The sequence below is a fragment of the Macaca fascicularis genome, chromosome 2 (genome assembly GCF_037993035.2).
Source record: "Macaca fascicularis isolate 582-1 chromosome 2, T2T-MFA8v1.1".
NCBI lineage: Eukaryota > Metazoa > Chordata > Mammalia > Primates > Cercopithecidae > Macaca > Macaca fascicularis.
Window position 1 is genome coordinate 158,350,618 of NC_088376.1, and position 14,005 is coordinate 158,364,622.

At 48.0% G+C, this 14,005-nt stretch overlaps 1 protein-coding gene across 1 annotated transcript in view; it reads left to right on the plus strand.

The window, feature by feature from the left end:
• The first annotated feature begins 2,453 nt into the window (after window positions 1-2,453).
• Window positions 2,454-14,005, plus strand: part of ITGB5 (integrin subunit beta 5) — a 122,070-nt gene continuing 110,518 nt past the window's right edge. The window contains exon 1 of the mRNA XM_005547933.5: window positions 2,454-2,981. Coding sequence (XP_005547990.1) covers window positions 2,912-2,981 — 70 coding nt within the window. The 5' untranslated portion in view covers window positions 2,454-2,911. The remainder of the gene's footprint in view (window positions 2,982-14,005) is intronic.

The window sequence follows — 14,005 nt, forward strand, 5'->3', positions numbered from 1 at the left end:
TAGGCTCGTCTTGAACTTTGGCCTCAAGCTATCCACCTGTCTGGGTCTCCCAAAGTGCTGGAATTAGACTTGAGCCAACGTGCTGGCCCCATTATTTATAATCACTGCCTCTCAAACTGGGATAAGGGTAGCTCCAAGGCCACTGACCTGAGAGACAGGTAGCTCTGAGATAAACCCAGGACACCTCCTGTAAAATATTTAGGGACAAGCATTTTACATCAAAACAAACATGAGGATATTATAGAATACGTTAACCCAAAATATCAGAGACCAGTCTCATTAAATTTAGAAAGTTTATTTCGCCAAGGTTAAGGATGTGCCAGTGACGGGAAGTCCTGACAATATGTACCCAAGGTGGCTGGGGGTACAGTTTTCTTTTATACGTTTTAGGGAGACATAAGACATCAATGAATATGTGTAAGATGTACATTGGTTCGGTTTTGTAAGGCGGGACAACATGAAGTGGGGGCTTCCAGGTTAGAAGTAGATAAGAGACAAAAGGCTGCATTCTTTTGATTAGCCTTCCACTGAATACACAATTTAGTCTGGCTCAGTGAATCTGCATTTTTACATAAACAATAGGCCAGAGGGAGCAATCAGGTATTCATTTGTCTCAGGTGAGCCTCAGAGGGATGACTTTGAGTTCTGTCTGTCTTTTGTCCACAAGGAATTTCCTGTGGGTAAATTGTGAGCGAGGTATGTAGCTTCTTAGCTATCTTATTTAGGAATAAAATGGGAGGCAGGTTTGCCTGACCCAGTTCCCAGCTTGACTTTTCTCCTGGCTTAGTGATTTGGGGGCCCTGAGATTTATTTTCTTTTCACAAATACTGTAAAGGAGCTTGCTATGGACTGCTGCATCTTTGCCGCCAGGCACACTATATTGTACTTCAAGAAGTTTACTTCCTCAGGCATTGAGGCACCACCTTGTCAGAGTTTGGGAGGAGGCCGACAAATAAAGGTTAACAGCCAAACTCCTTGAGCTGGGCAGTTAGGACAGTTTTCCACTGGGCCCTCCAAGCCATTCTTCCACCAGGTCCCTGACTTGCAAAGGTGAGACCCCTTTGTTCTTTACCCCTTCCTGCTTCAGTTTTAGCCAAGCCATGCTGCCCTTTTGAACAAGGCATCCCAGCTGTCACTTCCTCCAGCAGTTAACCCCTCTGTCCCTCAGTTTCCTCAACTGGATAACAGTAGGGTTGTCAGGAGGATGAAATGAGTTAATATGGGTAAAGGACTTAGAACAGCGCCTGGCTGGCAGTGTGCTCTCTGTACTTGATAGGTATTCTATCTTTATCTTCTCCTACCTGAATGTTGCCTCTTCTCTTGCCTATAAACCACTCCACTCTAAATGCACTTGTAGCGAATCCAAGCCCAAGGTATCCTTTGCTGCACCATCTGAGGAAGACCCCACCCCACTCCTTATTGGCCAGTTCAGATCCAGCTCATATGTAAACTGCAAGATGAAAGCCTGAGCATATGTTTTTGAGTCTATCAGTTTGATCATGGAAACTGACAGATTGTCAGTAAGGACAACGAAATATAGCGGCATATTGGCCAGTCTCAAATCCTTGAAAGGTGCAAATGTTAAAAAGTGAAAAGCTGGCCGGGCGCGGTGCTTCGCGCCTGTAATCTCAGCACTTTAGGAGGCAGACACAGGAGGATTGCTTGAGCCCAGGAGTTCGAGACCTACCTGAGCAACACAGCGAGACCCTCATTTCCACAAAACATGTAAAAATTGTCCGGGTGTGGTGGCGCGCACCTGTAGTCCCAGCTACTCAGGAGGCTAAGGTGGAGGAACCCTTGAGCCCAGGAGGTCCAGGCTGCAGTGAGCGGAGATTGGGCCACTGCACTCCAGCCTGAGTGAGAGCGAGACGCTGAGAAAGAAAAGAAAAGAAAAGAAAAGAAAAAAGAAAAGAAAAGAAAAGAAAAGAAAGAAAGGAAAGAAAGAAAAGAAAGAAAGAAAGAGAGAGAAAGAAAGAAAAAGAAAAAGTAACGTAGGTTTTACCTGTGCCTCCACGCCCCACCGTGCCCTCCCTTGCCTATCCAGAAGTCGCTTTGCGGTTCCACGCGCGGGCGTCTACGTCCCACCTCAGGCCGCCGGAGGTGCGGCTTTGGGAGGATGAGGTGGGCCCGGCACGACATGACCCCCGTACCTGCTCTCCCTTTCAGAGTCTAGCAACCGCCTTTGGCCCAGGTAATCTCAGCTCGCCTAATGCTGCGTGCCCCGCCGCTTTCCCGTGGCGACGGGCGGCGAAGCTACGGGAGCGGGCTCTACTCAGTGGTTTCGAGCCCCCCATGCCCCAAGTGAGTCGCAAGCGACTTCCACCTGGGCCCATAGGGCCTCCGCGTCCCGGGCCGGTCCCCGCACAGGGCGGAGCCGACCCGGCCCGGAGCTCGCCCCGCCCCGCCCCGCCTCGCAGTAAGCTGACCGTGTGGCGGCCGGGAGGGGGCCTGGCAGGGGAGAGAAGGGGAGGAGAAAGGAGAGGAGGAAAGTGGAGCCTGGCGGGACGGAGGGAGGAAGGGAAGGGGCGGAGGCGAGGGGCAGAGTGTGCCGGCGCGCGGGGGAGCCTCGGCGCGGGGCGCGTCTCGGAGCCCAAGTCGCGGCCCCCGAGCGGAGCCAGCCCCTGCCCTGCCCGGAGCCGCCCGCCGGGGCCGTCCCGAGCGGCGACACCCTAGGCGTCCCGGCCCGCCAGCCAGGGCAGCCGCCGTTCCGGGACTCGGCCGTGAGCGCTGCCGGACAGATGGTGGCGGCGGGGCGCGGGCCAGCGCGGGCGCTGTGAGCCGTAGCTGCGCACGGGGCATGTGGCGGCGGCCCCCGGCCCTCGGCCCCCGCGCTCCGGCCCCCGCCCGGGTCCCGGCCGCCGGCCCCAGCGGAGTGCAGCGACCGCGCCGCCGCTGAGGGAGGCGCCCCACCATGCCGCGGGCCCCGGCGCCGCTGTACGCTTGCCTCCTGGGGCTCTGCGCGCTCCTGCCCGGGCTTGCAGGTAAGCCGCGCCGCCCACGGCGCCCAGAGAAACTTTGTCGCGCACACAGCCGCGGGCAGGCGTCTCAGAGGGGCGGGGAGCGCAGGCAGTGCCTGAGGGCAGAGGGCGCCTTCAGGGCACTCCCTGGTGGATGGACCAGTCGCCAGGGGACAGCCCCGCGGGGCCGTCGTGAATCTCCTCTCCCCTCCCGGGCTGAGGAGGAGCTTCCCTTCCTGTGTAAACAGCCTGGCCGGCCTGCTGACCTAGCCCGCCAGCCCCGTGCCTAGGGCACGGGGAGGACCATCGCCGGCCCTGCCTTGGGGCCCGGGCTCTCCGTTGGCGGGCACAAAGCGGTCCTTGTGGCCGGCCGGGAGCGGGCGGGCTGCTGGGGGGGATGCCGCCGGTGTCCTGTTCCCGGGGAAGCAAGGGAGTCTCGAAACCCCAGCCAAAGCCCAGGGCCACCTCCACTCCTGAGGGCTCGCCTCCTGGGACTGCGGGTGCACAGGGCCCACCGCGAATCCTGGAGTTCTCTGCGCCTAGGCTAGCCGCCTTCATTTGAAGATGCAGACCCACTTCCCCACCCCACCCCGCCTGCTTCCGCCTCGCCTAGGCCACCGCAAACCCGAGGGGGCACCCGCGTCCCAAACCACAGCCCCACCTGGGACTTCCCTGTTAGATTCCTTCTGCCCGACTTTATCCCGCCATTTGCACACGCTCGGAGCCTCACACTCCCCTAACTGTGACGGATTCTGGAGTAGAGGACAGGGGCTGCGGAGATTGCCTTAGCCCGACGCTGCCATGGGCTGGCGGCGGTGCGAGGATCCCTCGGTTACCTGCTCTTAAGTTTTCAGGGTTGGGAGATGACTGGACGTGGCAGTTCGGAGGCCCTCGAGGAAGGATGCACTTGTTTGGGATGCGGACTTTCTCCCTTCCTTTAGGAACTAATAGTGCTCTATTCACTTTGGAGCCGGAGATACTTGATTGCTCTTGTGAGCCAAGTGGTTGCCTGGCTGCCCAAGGGGAGGACTGTTCCCCCCCCCCCCCCTCGGTGTCTCATTTACATGAAGGCAGTGGATGTTTAGGTTTAAGAGCGGAGGAGGGGTCTGAGCAAACAACAACTTCGTTTAGACCCTAATTCAAACTTAATACTGTAGCAAGGTTTTTGTTTTTTGTTTTAAATGGGAAAATAATCACTCCAGAGCTCGGAGAGTAGATGAGTGGATTCCAGACACCCATCCGGCCGCCAGTGCCCATCACGGATAGTTTCATGGGTCCCTCGAGAAAGCGAGCAGAAGGAAGCTGTAGCCCACATCACACAGGAATGTATTGTTGTGAACGCTCCCCTGCCCCACAAGGACTTTCCTTTAGTTTGAAATTAGGCACTTTTTCTTTTTTGGTGGGAACATTTTCTTTTAATACTTTTAATAATGTTAGTAGTTTTTAATTTTGGCAAAATAAGAAAATCTGGCAACCCTATGTTAAGCTCCCCTTCTCATTTTCTGTTTGTTTCTTTTGTTTTGTTTTTAAATCTTAGTTTTCTTTGAAATCCAAAAGTTTGGAAACTGCCAAAGGAGATGGCTTCTAAGTTCCTCTCCAGCTTGACATTCTGTAATTCTGACAAACAGAATTATAATAATAATTTCCAGTTGCAAATAATTTTTTTTTTTTTTTTTGAGTCAGAGTTTCAGTCTTGTAGCCCAGGCTGGAGTGCAGTGGTGCCATCTCGGCTCACTGCAACCTGCACCTCCCAGGTTCAAGCGATTCTCCTGGCTTAGCCTCCCAAGTAGCAAGGATTACAGGTGCCGCCACCGTGCCAGGCTAATTTTTGTAATTTTAGTAGAGACGGGGTTTCACCATGTTGGCTGGGCTGGTCTTGAACTTCTGACTTCAGGTGATCTAACCGCATCGGTCTCCCAAAGTGCTTGAATTACAGGCTTGAGCCACCGTCCCTGGCTGCAAATAATTTCTAAAAATACATTATTTTCCACTTGCATCGTGCTTTCTGTTTTTCAAAGTTCACGTACATCTTCATGGTGATGTCCATTTTCTCATATGGGCTCAGGAAGGAAGTGACTTGCCCTTCTCCTCTACTTGGGTCAGGAGTGGCGGACCAGGGACCATGGCTTTTGGTCCAGTGCCCTCTGTCCTACCTGACTCAGCTTAGGGAAGAGAAAAGCACTGAGCACGGTGGTTCATTTGCAACTCTTTTGGGGTCCTGTTTTCCCATTGCCCATCTTTTTTTTTTTTTTTTTTTTTTTGAGACAGAGTCTTGCTCTTGTTGCCCAGGCTGGTGTGCAGTGGCATGATTTCAGCTCACCACAACCTCGCCTCTCAGGTTCAAGCGATTGTCCTGCCCAAGCTTCCTGAGTAGCTGGGATTACAGGCATGCACCACCACACCTGGCTGATTTTGTATTTTTAGTAAAGACGGGGTTTCACCATGTTGTTCAGGCTGGTCTCCAACTCCCAACCTCAGGTGATCCGCCCACCTCGGCCTCCCAAAATGCTAGGATTACAGGCGTGAGCCACCACACCCAGCCTCTGCCCATCTCTTTGACTACAGGTTTTGGTGATGGTGCTGGTAGTGGTGGAGCAAGCCATGGCACTGGCCTCCAGAACTTGCTGCCTACCTCTTAGGGCTCTGAAGCTTCTCAGGATTAGCAGAGGTTGACTCACATCTGTGTGATTTCTCCTAGTTTCTCAGTGTTGCTGAATTAACTTCAACATTCTCTCTCTCTTTTTTTTTTCTTCCCTTCCCTTCTTTTTTTTTCTTGCAGCACTACAGGTACTTTATTCAGGGTGTGTTTCTGTATTGCTACTAGGAACATTACTATTTGAAAGAAAAAAACGTAGTTACTTAGAGAAAAGAAAGAGATGACCCTCAGGGCCATGCTTGCCTGGCTGTTCCTGGACCAGTGGTTGAATGGCTCTCTCTGCTGCTCTAACCTCTCTTTCATCTCGGTATGGATTTCCAGCCGGAAACCTTAGGTTTCAGGGGCTCATTTCCAACAAGTCCCTGGCCGACTGACAACCCCCTCCCGTCCCCACCAAGGGCTATCTCCTGTTCTCTTTATTATCTTACGGCCAAGAGCCTTCAGACAGAATCCTAGGACATGGTCTTCCCCCAAAACCAGGGGTCTCACTGAGGTGAGGCTTTTCCATGCTGCCTTTGCTAAGAGAGAGAGAGGAATACCATCTTATAAAGAGGATCCTGCAACACCACTGGAATTATGTGTGCTATCACATTCATTTCTTTTTAAAAAAGCAATCAAATGTTCTTCTGGTGAATGCTCTGCCCATCCTAAGACAGCCCTTTGCTTTATTTAGTGGACTCATGTTGGCAGCACCCTTCCTCTACCCCCCACCCCCTACCACATTTCCTGTGGTCTGTGATGGGGTTGTTGGAATTTGGCTGGGTCTGCAGCTCTCTGTAGGTAACCAGACACAGGTTTAGAGCTGACAGGACAATGAAATACAAACAGTGGGTTTGGTCTGTAGACTGCTGTTTATCCTATGGATTTACATTTTAACTCCATCATCCTTGAGTTGGGGGAGCTTTTTATAAAGGGGATTGAGGCAGAAGAGGGCAGGGTCTAATTAGCTCTAATTAGTATTCCCCGCCTGCTTGTTCTTCATGCTTATTTAGCTACTGAGGCAATGGGGAATTAAAATGTCTAAGTAGTTTGGCAAAAGGCCTTTTGTGCCTGTGTGCCCTGGTAACTACTTTTTCTTCTTCAGCCTGGCCACGGAAATATTCTGAGATGCTTTAACGATATCAGTAATGTGGGACAATTACACACTACTTAAATAATAGGGCCCCTTTCACATGGCAGTGTGCAGCTGGGTTAATGGGATAGGGTCTCTTTTCACAGGTATTTCCAGTTGGCTGGAGCTGAGGGCCTTGGAGAACTGACTGCCGTGGTTTGTTTTCCTTCTTTCCGGTTCGAATGGGATTAATGGCCTCTATAAATGTAAAGGAATGCTTTATTTAGAGGCGCCCATTTGTTTCTGAAGCTTCTTGCTTCCGTTGAATGCAGGGTTTGCTTCCCGGGCCTCATGGTGAAAAGTTTGCTTCAAGACAGGCTTGACTCATCCCCTAAGGCTGATGCTTTGAAGGTACTGCAGGGTACCCTGCGCTCTCTTTATAGGATTCCCTCCCCAACTCCAGCCAGACATTTTCAGAGCTGGTTGTCTCTTGAAGAGCTGAGACCTACTTCTGCAACTTGTTCCCTTTAGTTATTCTCAACTCTTACTCAGCGTGATCCTGAGATCCAACTCAAGTCAGATCATGTCTCTCTGCTTAAAACCTTCAAATGATTTCCCAGAGTCCTGCCAGGTTCCACGAACTCTCCACTGACTTCCCTGACTTTCCTTCACCACTTTCCCTTCAAGTCCTTTGCTCTAGCAGCATGGGCCTCCCACTGTCCCTCCAGCGTGCCAGTCATGCCCCCATGGCAGCCCTTCTTCCTGCCTGTAATACTCTCCTGCAAGAAGATATCTGTATGACTGGCTTCCTCCACCCTGCAACCCTTTTCTTATCGTCTCTTGCTCAGCCAAGGTTTCCCTGGCTGCTCCCAGCTAAAGCTGCAACCTCCTCCCTATATCCCGCGTTCTTTTTATCTGCTTTCCTTCTTTAATTTTTGTCCTTAGCACTCATCACCATCTAATGTAACTACATATCTTGTTCACTATTTCCCCTAAGTAGAATTCTCCCCCAGCCAGGATGTGAGCTCTGTGAATAAGGGAGTCTTTTTGGGTTTATTCACCTCTGTATCCTCAATGCCTGGAACAGCACCAGGCACATATTTGTTGATTGAAGAATGGATGAACCTGAGTCTTGGTAATTGGGGGGTGAAGAGGGCAATGTATCCTGTCCTCAACTCCCTGTTGCCTTCTACAGCTAGCTTTGAAGTCAGGGACTATGCATGTGGCTTGCTAGGAAGAAACATCCTGGGAGAAAGAGATTCTGTTGGAATGTGTCAGGATTTTTTTTTTTTTTTTTTTTAAATGGAGTCTCACTCTGTTGCCGAGGCTGGAGCGCAGTGGTGTAATCTCCGGTCACCGCAACCTCTGCCTCCCAGGTTCAAGCGATTCTCCTACATCAGCCTCCCGAGTAGCTGGGAGGCAGAGGTTGCAGTGAATCAAGATCACACCACTGTACTCCAGCCTAGGCAACAGAGTGAGACCCCATCTCAAAATAAAATGAAAAAGAAAAGAAAAAGTACATATGTAAAGGTTTTTTTTTTTTTAAATTGAGACAGAGTCTCTCTCTGTCTCCCAGGCTAGAGTACAGTGGTGTGATCTCAGCTCACTGCAACCTCGGCCTCCAACGTTCAAGCGATCCTCCTGCCTCAGCCTTCCAAGTAGCTGGGATTACAGGCATGTGCCACCATGCCTGGCTAATTTTTTGTATTTTTAGTAAAGATGGGGTTTCACTATGTAGGCCAGGCTAGTCTTGAACTCCTGACCTCAGGTGATCTGCTTGCCTCAGCCTCCCAAAGTGTTGGGATTACAGGCATGAGCCACTGTGCCAGGTGTCTCTTTTATTCATTCATTAATTTATTTTTTAAAAGACAGAATCTCGCTCTGTCACCCAGGCTGGAGTGCGTTGACGTGATCATGGCCCACTGCAGCTTGAACTCCTGGGCGCAATTGCTCCTCCCACCTGGGCCTTGCAAAGTGTTGGGATTACAGAAGTAAGCCAGTGTGCCCAGCCCTTAAAAAAGCCTTCTAAGAATTGAGAAATCCAGAAAAATTGAGAAGATAGTGATAAGAGTTCCCATCTACCTCACACCCAGTTTTGCCTATTATTAACATCTTACATTAGTATGGTACCTTTATTATAATTAATGAATCATATTGATATGTTATTATTAACTAAAGTCCATCAGTTTAGATTTCTTTAGTGTTTACCTAAGTCCTTTTTCTGTTCTAGGATCCCATCCAAGATACCACAGTACATTGAGTTGTCATGTCACCTTGGGTTCCTATGGCTGTAACAGTTTCTCAGTCTTTTCCTTGTTTTTTATGACCTTGACAGTTTTAAGAAGTACTGGTCAGATATTTTGTAGATCATCCCCTTCTTGGGATTTGGCTGATGTTTTTCCCATGATTAGACAGAGTTAGGTGGTTTTGGAAGAAGAACATAGAGGTAATCAATTGCCTTAAAAAAAAAAAAACCTTTTGGTAGGTAATATAGTCCCATAATTTTTAGAAGTATAACTCATTAAGTGAGAAGCCTGTCTTTCTTGTTGCCCATCAGTGCGGGATATTTCTGTGACCCCCTTTCCTAAACAGATTATGCCTACATAATTCCTATTATAAAGCTACTAAGCTTTCTTATGTATCCTGAGGGTTTCTATGCGTGTGTTACAAATATCCCTCTTTCATTTTTATTCAGAGGCAGCACAAAACACAGTGTGTATCTTGCTTTTTATTTTTAACTTAACAATGTATTGGCGTAAGCTTCCTGTCAATACAGAGAGCATGCTCATTCTTTCTTTATAGCTGTATAGCACTCCATTATATGAATTGGTGCTTTAAAAATAGAAGTCAGATCTGTAAGGCTGGTATTGTTGAGTGTTGTGCAGATGTCTGATGTTCATAAAGGCAGTGTAGAATGAGAACTGCTGGGATAGAACCTTCCTAGGGCATATTTGCATTTCATGGTAACATTTAGACATATGGCTATTTAGTTACTAGAGTCTATACTGGGACTGTTTTGTCCATTGTGTGACAAATGTGAGGGCCTGGTTCATTGTGTGACAAATGTGAGGGCCTGGTTCAGGGTCCAGGGCATTGCCAACTTCAAGGCAGAAAGGCCATTTCAGCTTCTGTATTCGCTTCTGTTATCCCACGGAATATTTTGGATCAGGAAATTCCAACTGCAGATGTATGTTTTAGTAGTAGTTGTCTGACCTTGGACCCATGGGGTGTATAGAAGTGGAGAGAGGCTGAATGGAAGGAGGCCAGTCGGGAGGCTATGGCAGGAATTTAGACCAGAGGGCCTGGCTTGGACTGTTGGGGCTAGAGGTTGCAGACAGGAAGGGTTGGCTTAGGATAAACATTTCTTGCATCTTGAAAGGAATGATCAACCGGATGTGGTGGCTCCTTGGATGATTGATGAAACACAGGGGTGAGTCAGTGGGTTTTGGAAGAACATATTTTTAGATTACAGTTTGCAATAAACACTGGGCTTCAGAGATGTGAAGCAAAAGAGATACAGGGAGTTGCCACTGAGCTGGGAATAGTCACTATGCAAACAGCGACGAAGATGAGATGTGGCTATCCCCGTCTGGGCTGCTAGTTCCTGTTTCCATGACCTAGACCTAACACTGACATTTGTGAACTCTGAGTGTTTAGTTTTTTATTCATTGCTTCCTTCCTTTTCAAAGTGCTTATTGGTGCCAAGTGACTCATCCAGCAAAGTCCAAACTCTCTGAAATATTAATAGGTGGAGAGAGGAGAGATGCCAAAGGGAGTGAGTCTGACACTCCACATATCAGCACACAGCCTGTGGTTTAGGATCCTGGAGTACCTGTCTGGTACCTGGCACCCGGCACACTGTGAGTTCCTGGACATCAAGGGCTGGTAGGTCATTCACCTGTGCATCTCTAGCATCCCCCCAGTCCAGTGCTCAGCATTTAGGGTGTGTCAAGTGCAGAGTTTCTTGAATTTGAATTTGTCCCAACATCAACCGAATTTTAGGGCAATCATTTTGAGTACAAACGACTTTACTTTTCTATGTGAATAATAATAACAGAAACAGTTAGTATTGCCATATGATAAATTGTTTTACAGTTGTTCATGATGTTTTCATACCAGGTGACTATCACATCCTTTGAGTTTCTTTGGTATTGTGTCCAATATTCAGTAAGGGCTTTTAGGCTGCTGGACCAGAAGACCAGAGCTCAGTCTGATGTGGGTCAGAATTGAGGAGCTCTTATTGTACTGAGCCCTGGACCTCCAGCCCAAGTTCCCAGAGCTCAGTGATGAGGCTCTGGTAATTATAAAGTGTTGTTTGTAAATGTATGTGGCTTTGAAGCTGGGTGCGGAGGCTCAGGCTCACGTATGTAATCCCAGCACTTTGGGAGGCTGAAGTGGGTGGATCACTTGAAGTCAGGGGTCGAAGTCAGAAGACCAGCCTGGCCAACATGCTGAAATCCTATCTCTACTAAAAATACAAAAATTAGCCAGGTGTGGTGGCATATGCCTGTAATCTCAGCTACTCGGGAGGCAGAGGTTGCAGTGAGCCAAGATCATGCCCGTGCAGCTTGGGCAACAAAGCAAGACTCTATCTTAAAAAAAAAAAAAAAAGAAAAAAAAAAAGTATGCGGCTTTGATCAGAGTCCTAAGTGAAGCCTTTGACCCTCAAATTCCTTTCTGATGAAGGGGCTGTTACGGATCTCCAGAGGACCCTAGAGCTCAGCAGGTCACACCAGCCCTACGTCCAAGATGGCAGAGGGACCCCCAGGCAGGCATCTCATGTGGGCACTTGCTGACAAGGACCCCATCTGACCTCTTTTTTGTAGATAGGGCTCCTTGTTTCAAGTCACATACGCTTGTTTTCTTACATTTTCATCTGTAAAAAGAGGCAACTTGACTAGCTCATCTTAAAACAATCCTAGCCCCAAGGTACTATAATTTCATGATTTTATGGAAATGATTTTATATATCAGAGAAAAGGATATGCCTCAAGAGCCTGAGTTTATATTTGATAAGGTTGAGGAGAGGAGAAGCAAAGTTACTTTTGTTCTAGATTTGTTTCTTTTCCCCTGCAGATAGTAGTTGCTGACAGGTACGGGGATTTGACCAAAAAATGGGACTAGCATTTTGCAACTCTTTTCCTGCACACACTTTTGTTTTTAAAGGCTTAAGTGTCTATTTGAAAATCACTAAGTGAGCCAGGTGTGGTAGCTCATGCCTGTAATCTTAGCACTTTGGGAGGCCCAGGCAGGAGGATCACTTGAGCCCAGGAGTTTGAGACCAGCCAGGTGTGGTGGTGTGTATCTGTAGCCCCAGCTACTTGGGTGGCTGAGGTGGGAGGATCACCTGAGGCCAGGAGTTTGAGGCTACAGTGAGTTATGATCACACTACTACACTCCAGCCTGGGCAACAGAGCCAGACCCTGTCTCAAACAGACAAGCAAAAAACAAACAAGAAATCTAAAAAAGAAAAGAAAACTCACTGAGTGAGTGAATTCATTTAAAATTAGAAGGAGTTTGTCAGTAGCAGGTCCAGCTTCCCAGTAGGTTGTGTTCTCAGACCTTCTTGGTCCTCATTTGGGTCTGGGATGGCTTTTCCTGCTGAAGTGAGGTCAGGCATGGTAGGTGGGTCCCAGCAGCACCAGAGCCTCCTGCTGCAGGCCTCCCTGGGTGAGGTAGATAAGGATGAGGAAGCCTAGGGTTCAGGGTTAGGGCTGGTGGAAACCTTTGTTCTCACCTGCTGTGGGCTCTCAAAGCCTCTGTTCCTTTCTTCCTAGCCTCTCAGGTTCTGCCTGTTTCTCCCTCCTGTCTTGTCCCAGCTACCATCCTTATGCCGATTGGTATTTCTTCCTTCTGAAGTCCCTGGGGTGATACGATAAAGCTTCCTTCCCCACTACCACCACCTCCTGCACCCACCCCTCTCCCAGTCAGCAATTTTGCCATTTGAGATTTCTGTGAGTTTTTACTGCTGGTGACAAAGGAGAAGCAGGGAGTTAAAATTAGCAAATTAGGGAAATGTTCCAGTTGCAAGATATTGGTTTTTTTTTTAACCCCTATTTTGGCATTTCTTCTCTTTTACTTTTTAAATGTTTCTTTTCTTTTTCCAGCTTTATGGAGGTATAGTTGACAAATAAAAATTGTATATATTTACAGTATGTGATTTGATGTTTTATTATATGTATACATTTGTAGTGATTACTACAATCCAGCTAATTCACATATTCATCACCTCCCATAGTTATCTTTGTGTGTGTATGTGGTGAGAGTATTTAAGATCTACTGTCTTAGCAGTTCTCAAGTACACAATACATTGTTATTAACTGTAGTCACCATTCTGCACAATAGATCGCCAGAACTTATTCATTTTCTCTAAATGAAACTTTGTACCCTTTAACCATCTCCTCTTTTTCCATTCCACCTCCACCCCACCAGCCATGGCAACCACCATTTTACTCTCTGTTTTTCTGAGTTATTTTTTTTCCATTCCACGTATAAGTGACATAATGCAGTATGTCTTTCTGTGCCTGGCTTAATAGTATCCTCCAGGTTCATCCATGTTGTCACAAGTGACAGGATTTTCTCAATTTTTTAAGGCTGAATAGATTTCATTGTATGTATATACCACTTTTTAAAAATATCACATTTTCTTTATTCATCTGTCTGTTGACTCCATATCTTGGCTGTTATGAATAGTGCTGCAAGGAATATGAGAGTGCAGGTATGTCTTCGACATACTGATTTCTTTTCTTTGGTTATATACTCAGCAGTGGAATTGCTGGAACATGTAGTAGTTCTGGTTTAAGGAACCTCCATGTCGTTTTCCATAATGGCTGTACTAATTTACATTCCCACCAACAGTGTACAGAGTTCCCCTGCTTCCCTTTTATCAACATTCTTGCTAGCACTGGCTATCTTTGTTTTTTTCTTTTTTTTTCTTTTTTTGAGACAGAGTCTTGCTCTGTCGCCCAGGGTGGAGTGCAGTGGCACTATCTCGGCTCACTGCAGCCTCCGCCTCGTGGGTTCAAGTGATTCTCGTGCCTCAGCCTCTCGAGTAGCTGGGATTAGAGGGGTGCACCACCACACCCAGCTAATTTTTGTATTTGTAGTAGAGACAGGGTTTCACCATGTTGTCCAGGCTGTTCTAGAATCCCTGACCTCAGGTGATCCGCCCACCTCAGCCTCCTAAAGTGAGCCGCGGTGTGAGCCACAGTGCCTGGACTTACAGGAGTGAGCCACGGTGCCTGGCCCATTGCTTATTTTTCTAATTGGGTTATTTGTTTTCTTAATATTGAGTTGTTTGAATTCTTTATACATTTGGGTGTTAACCACTTATCAGATGTAT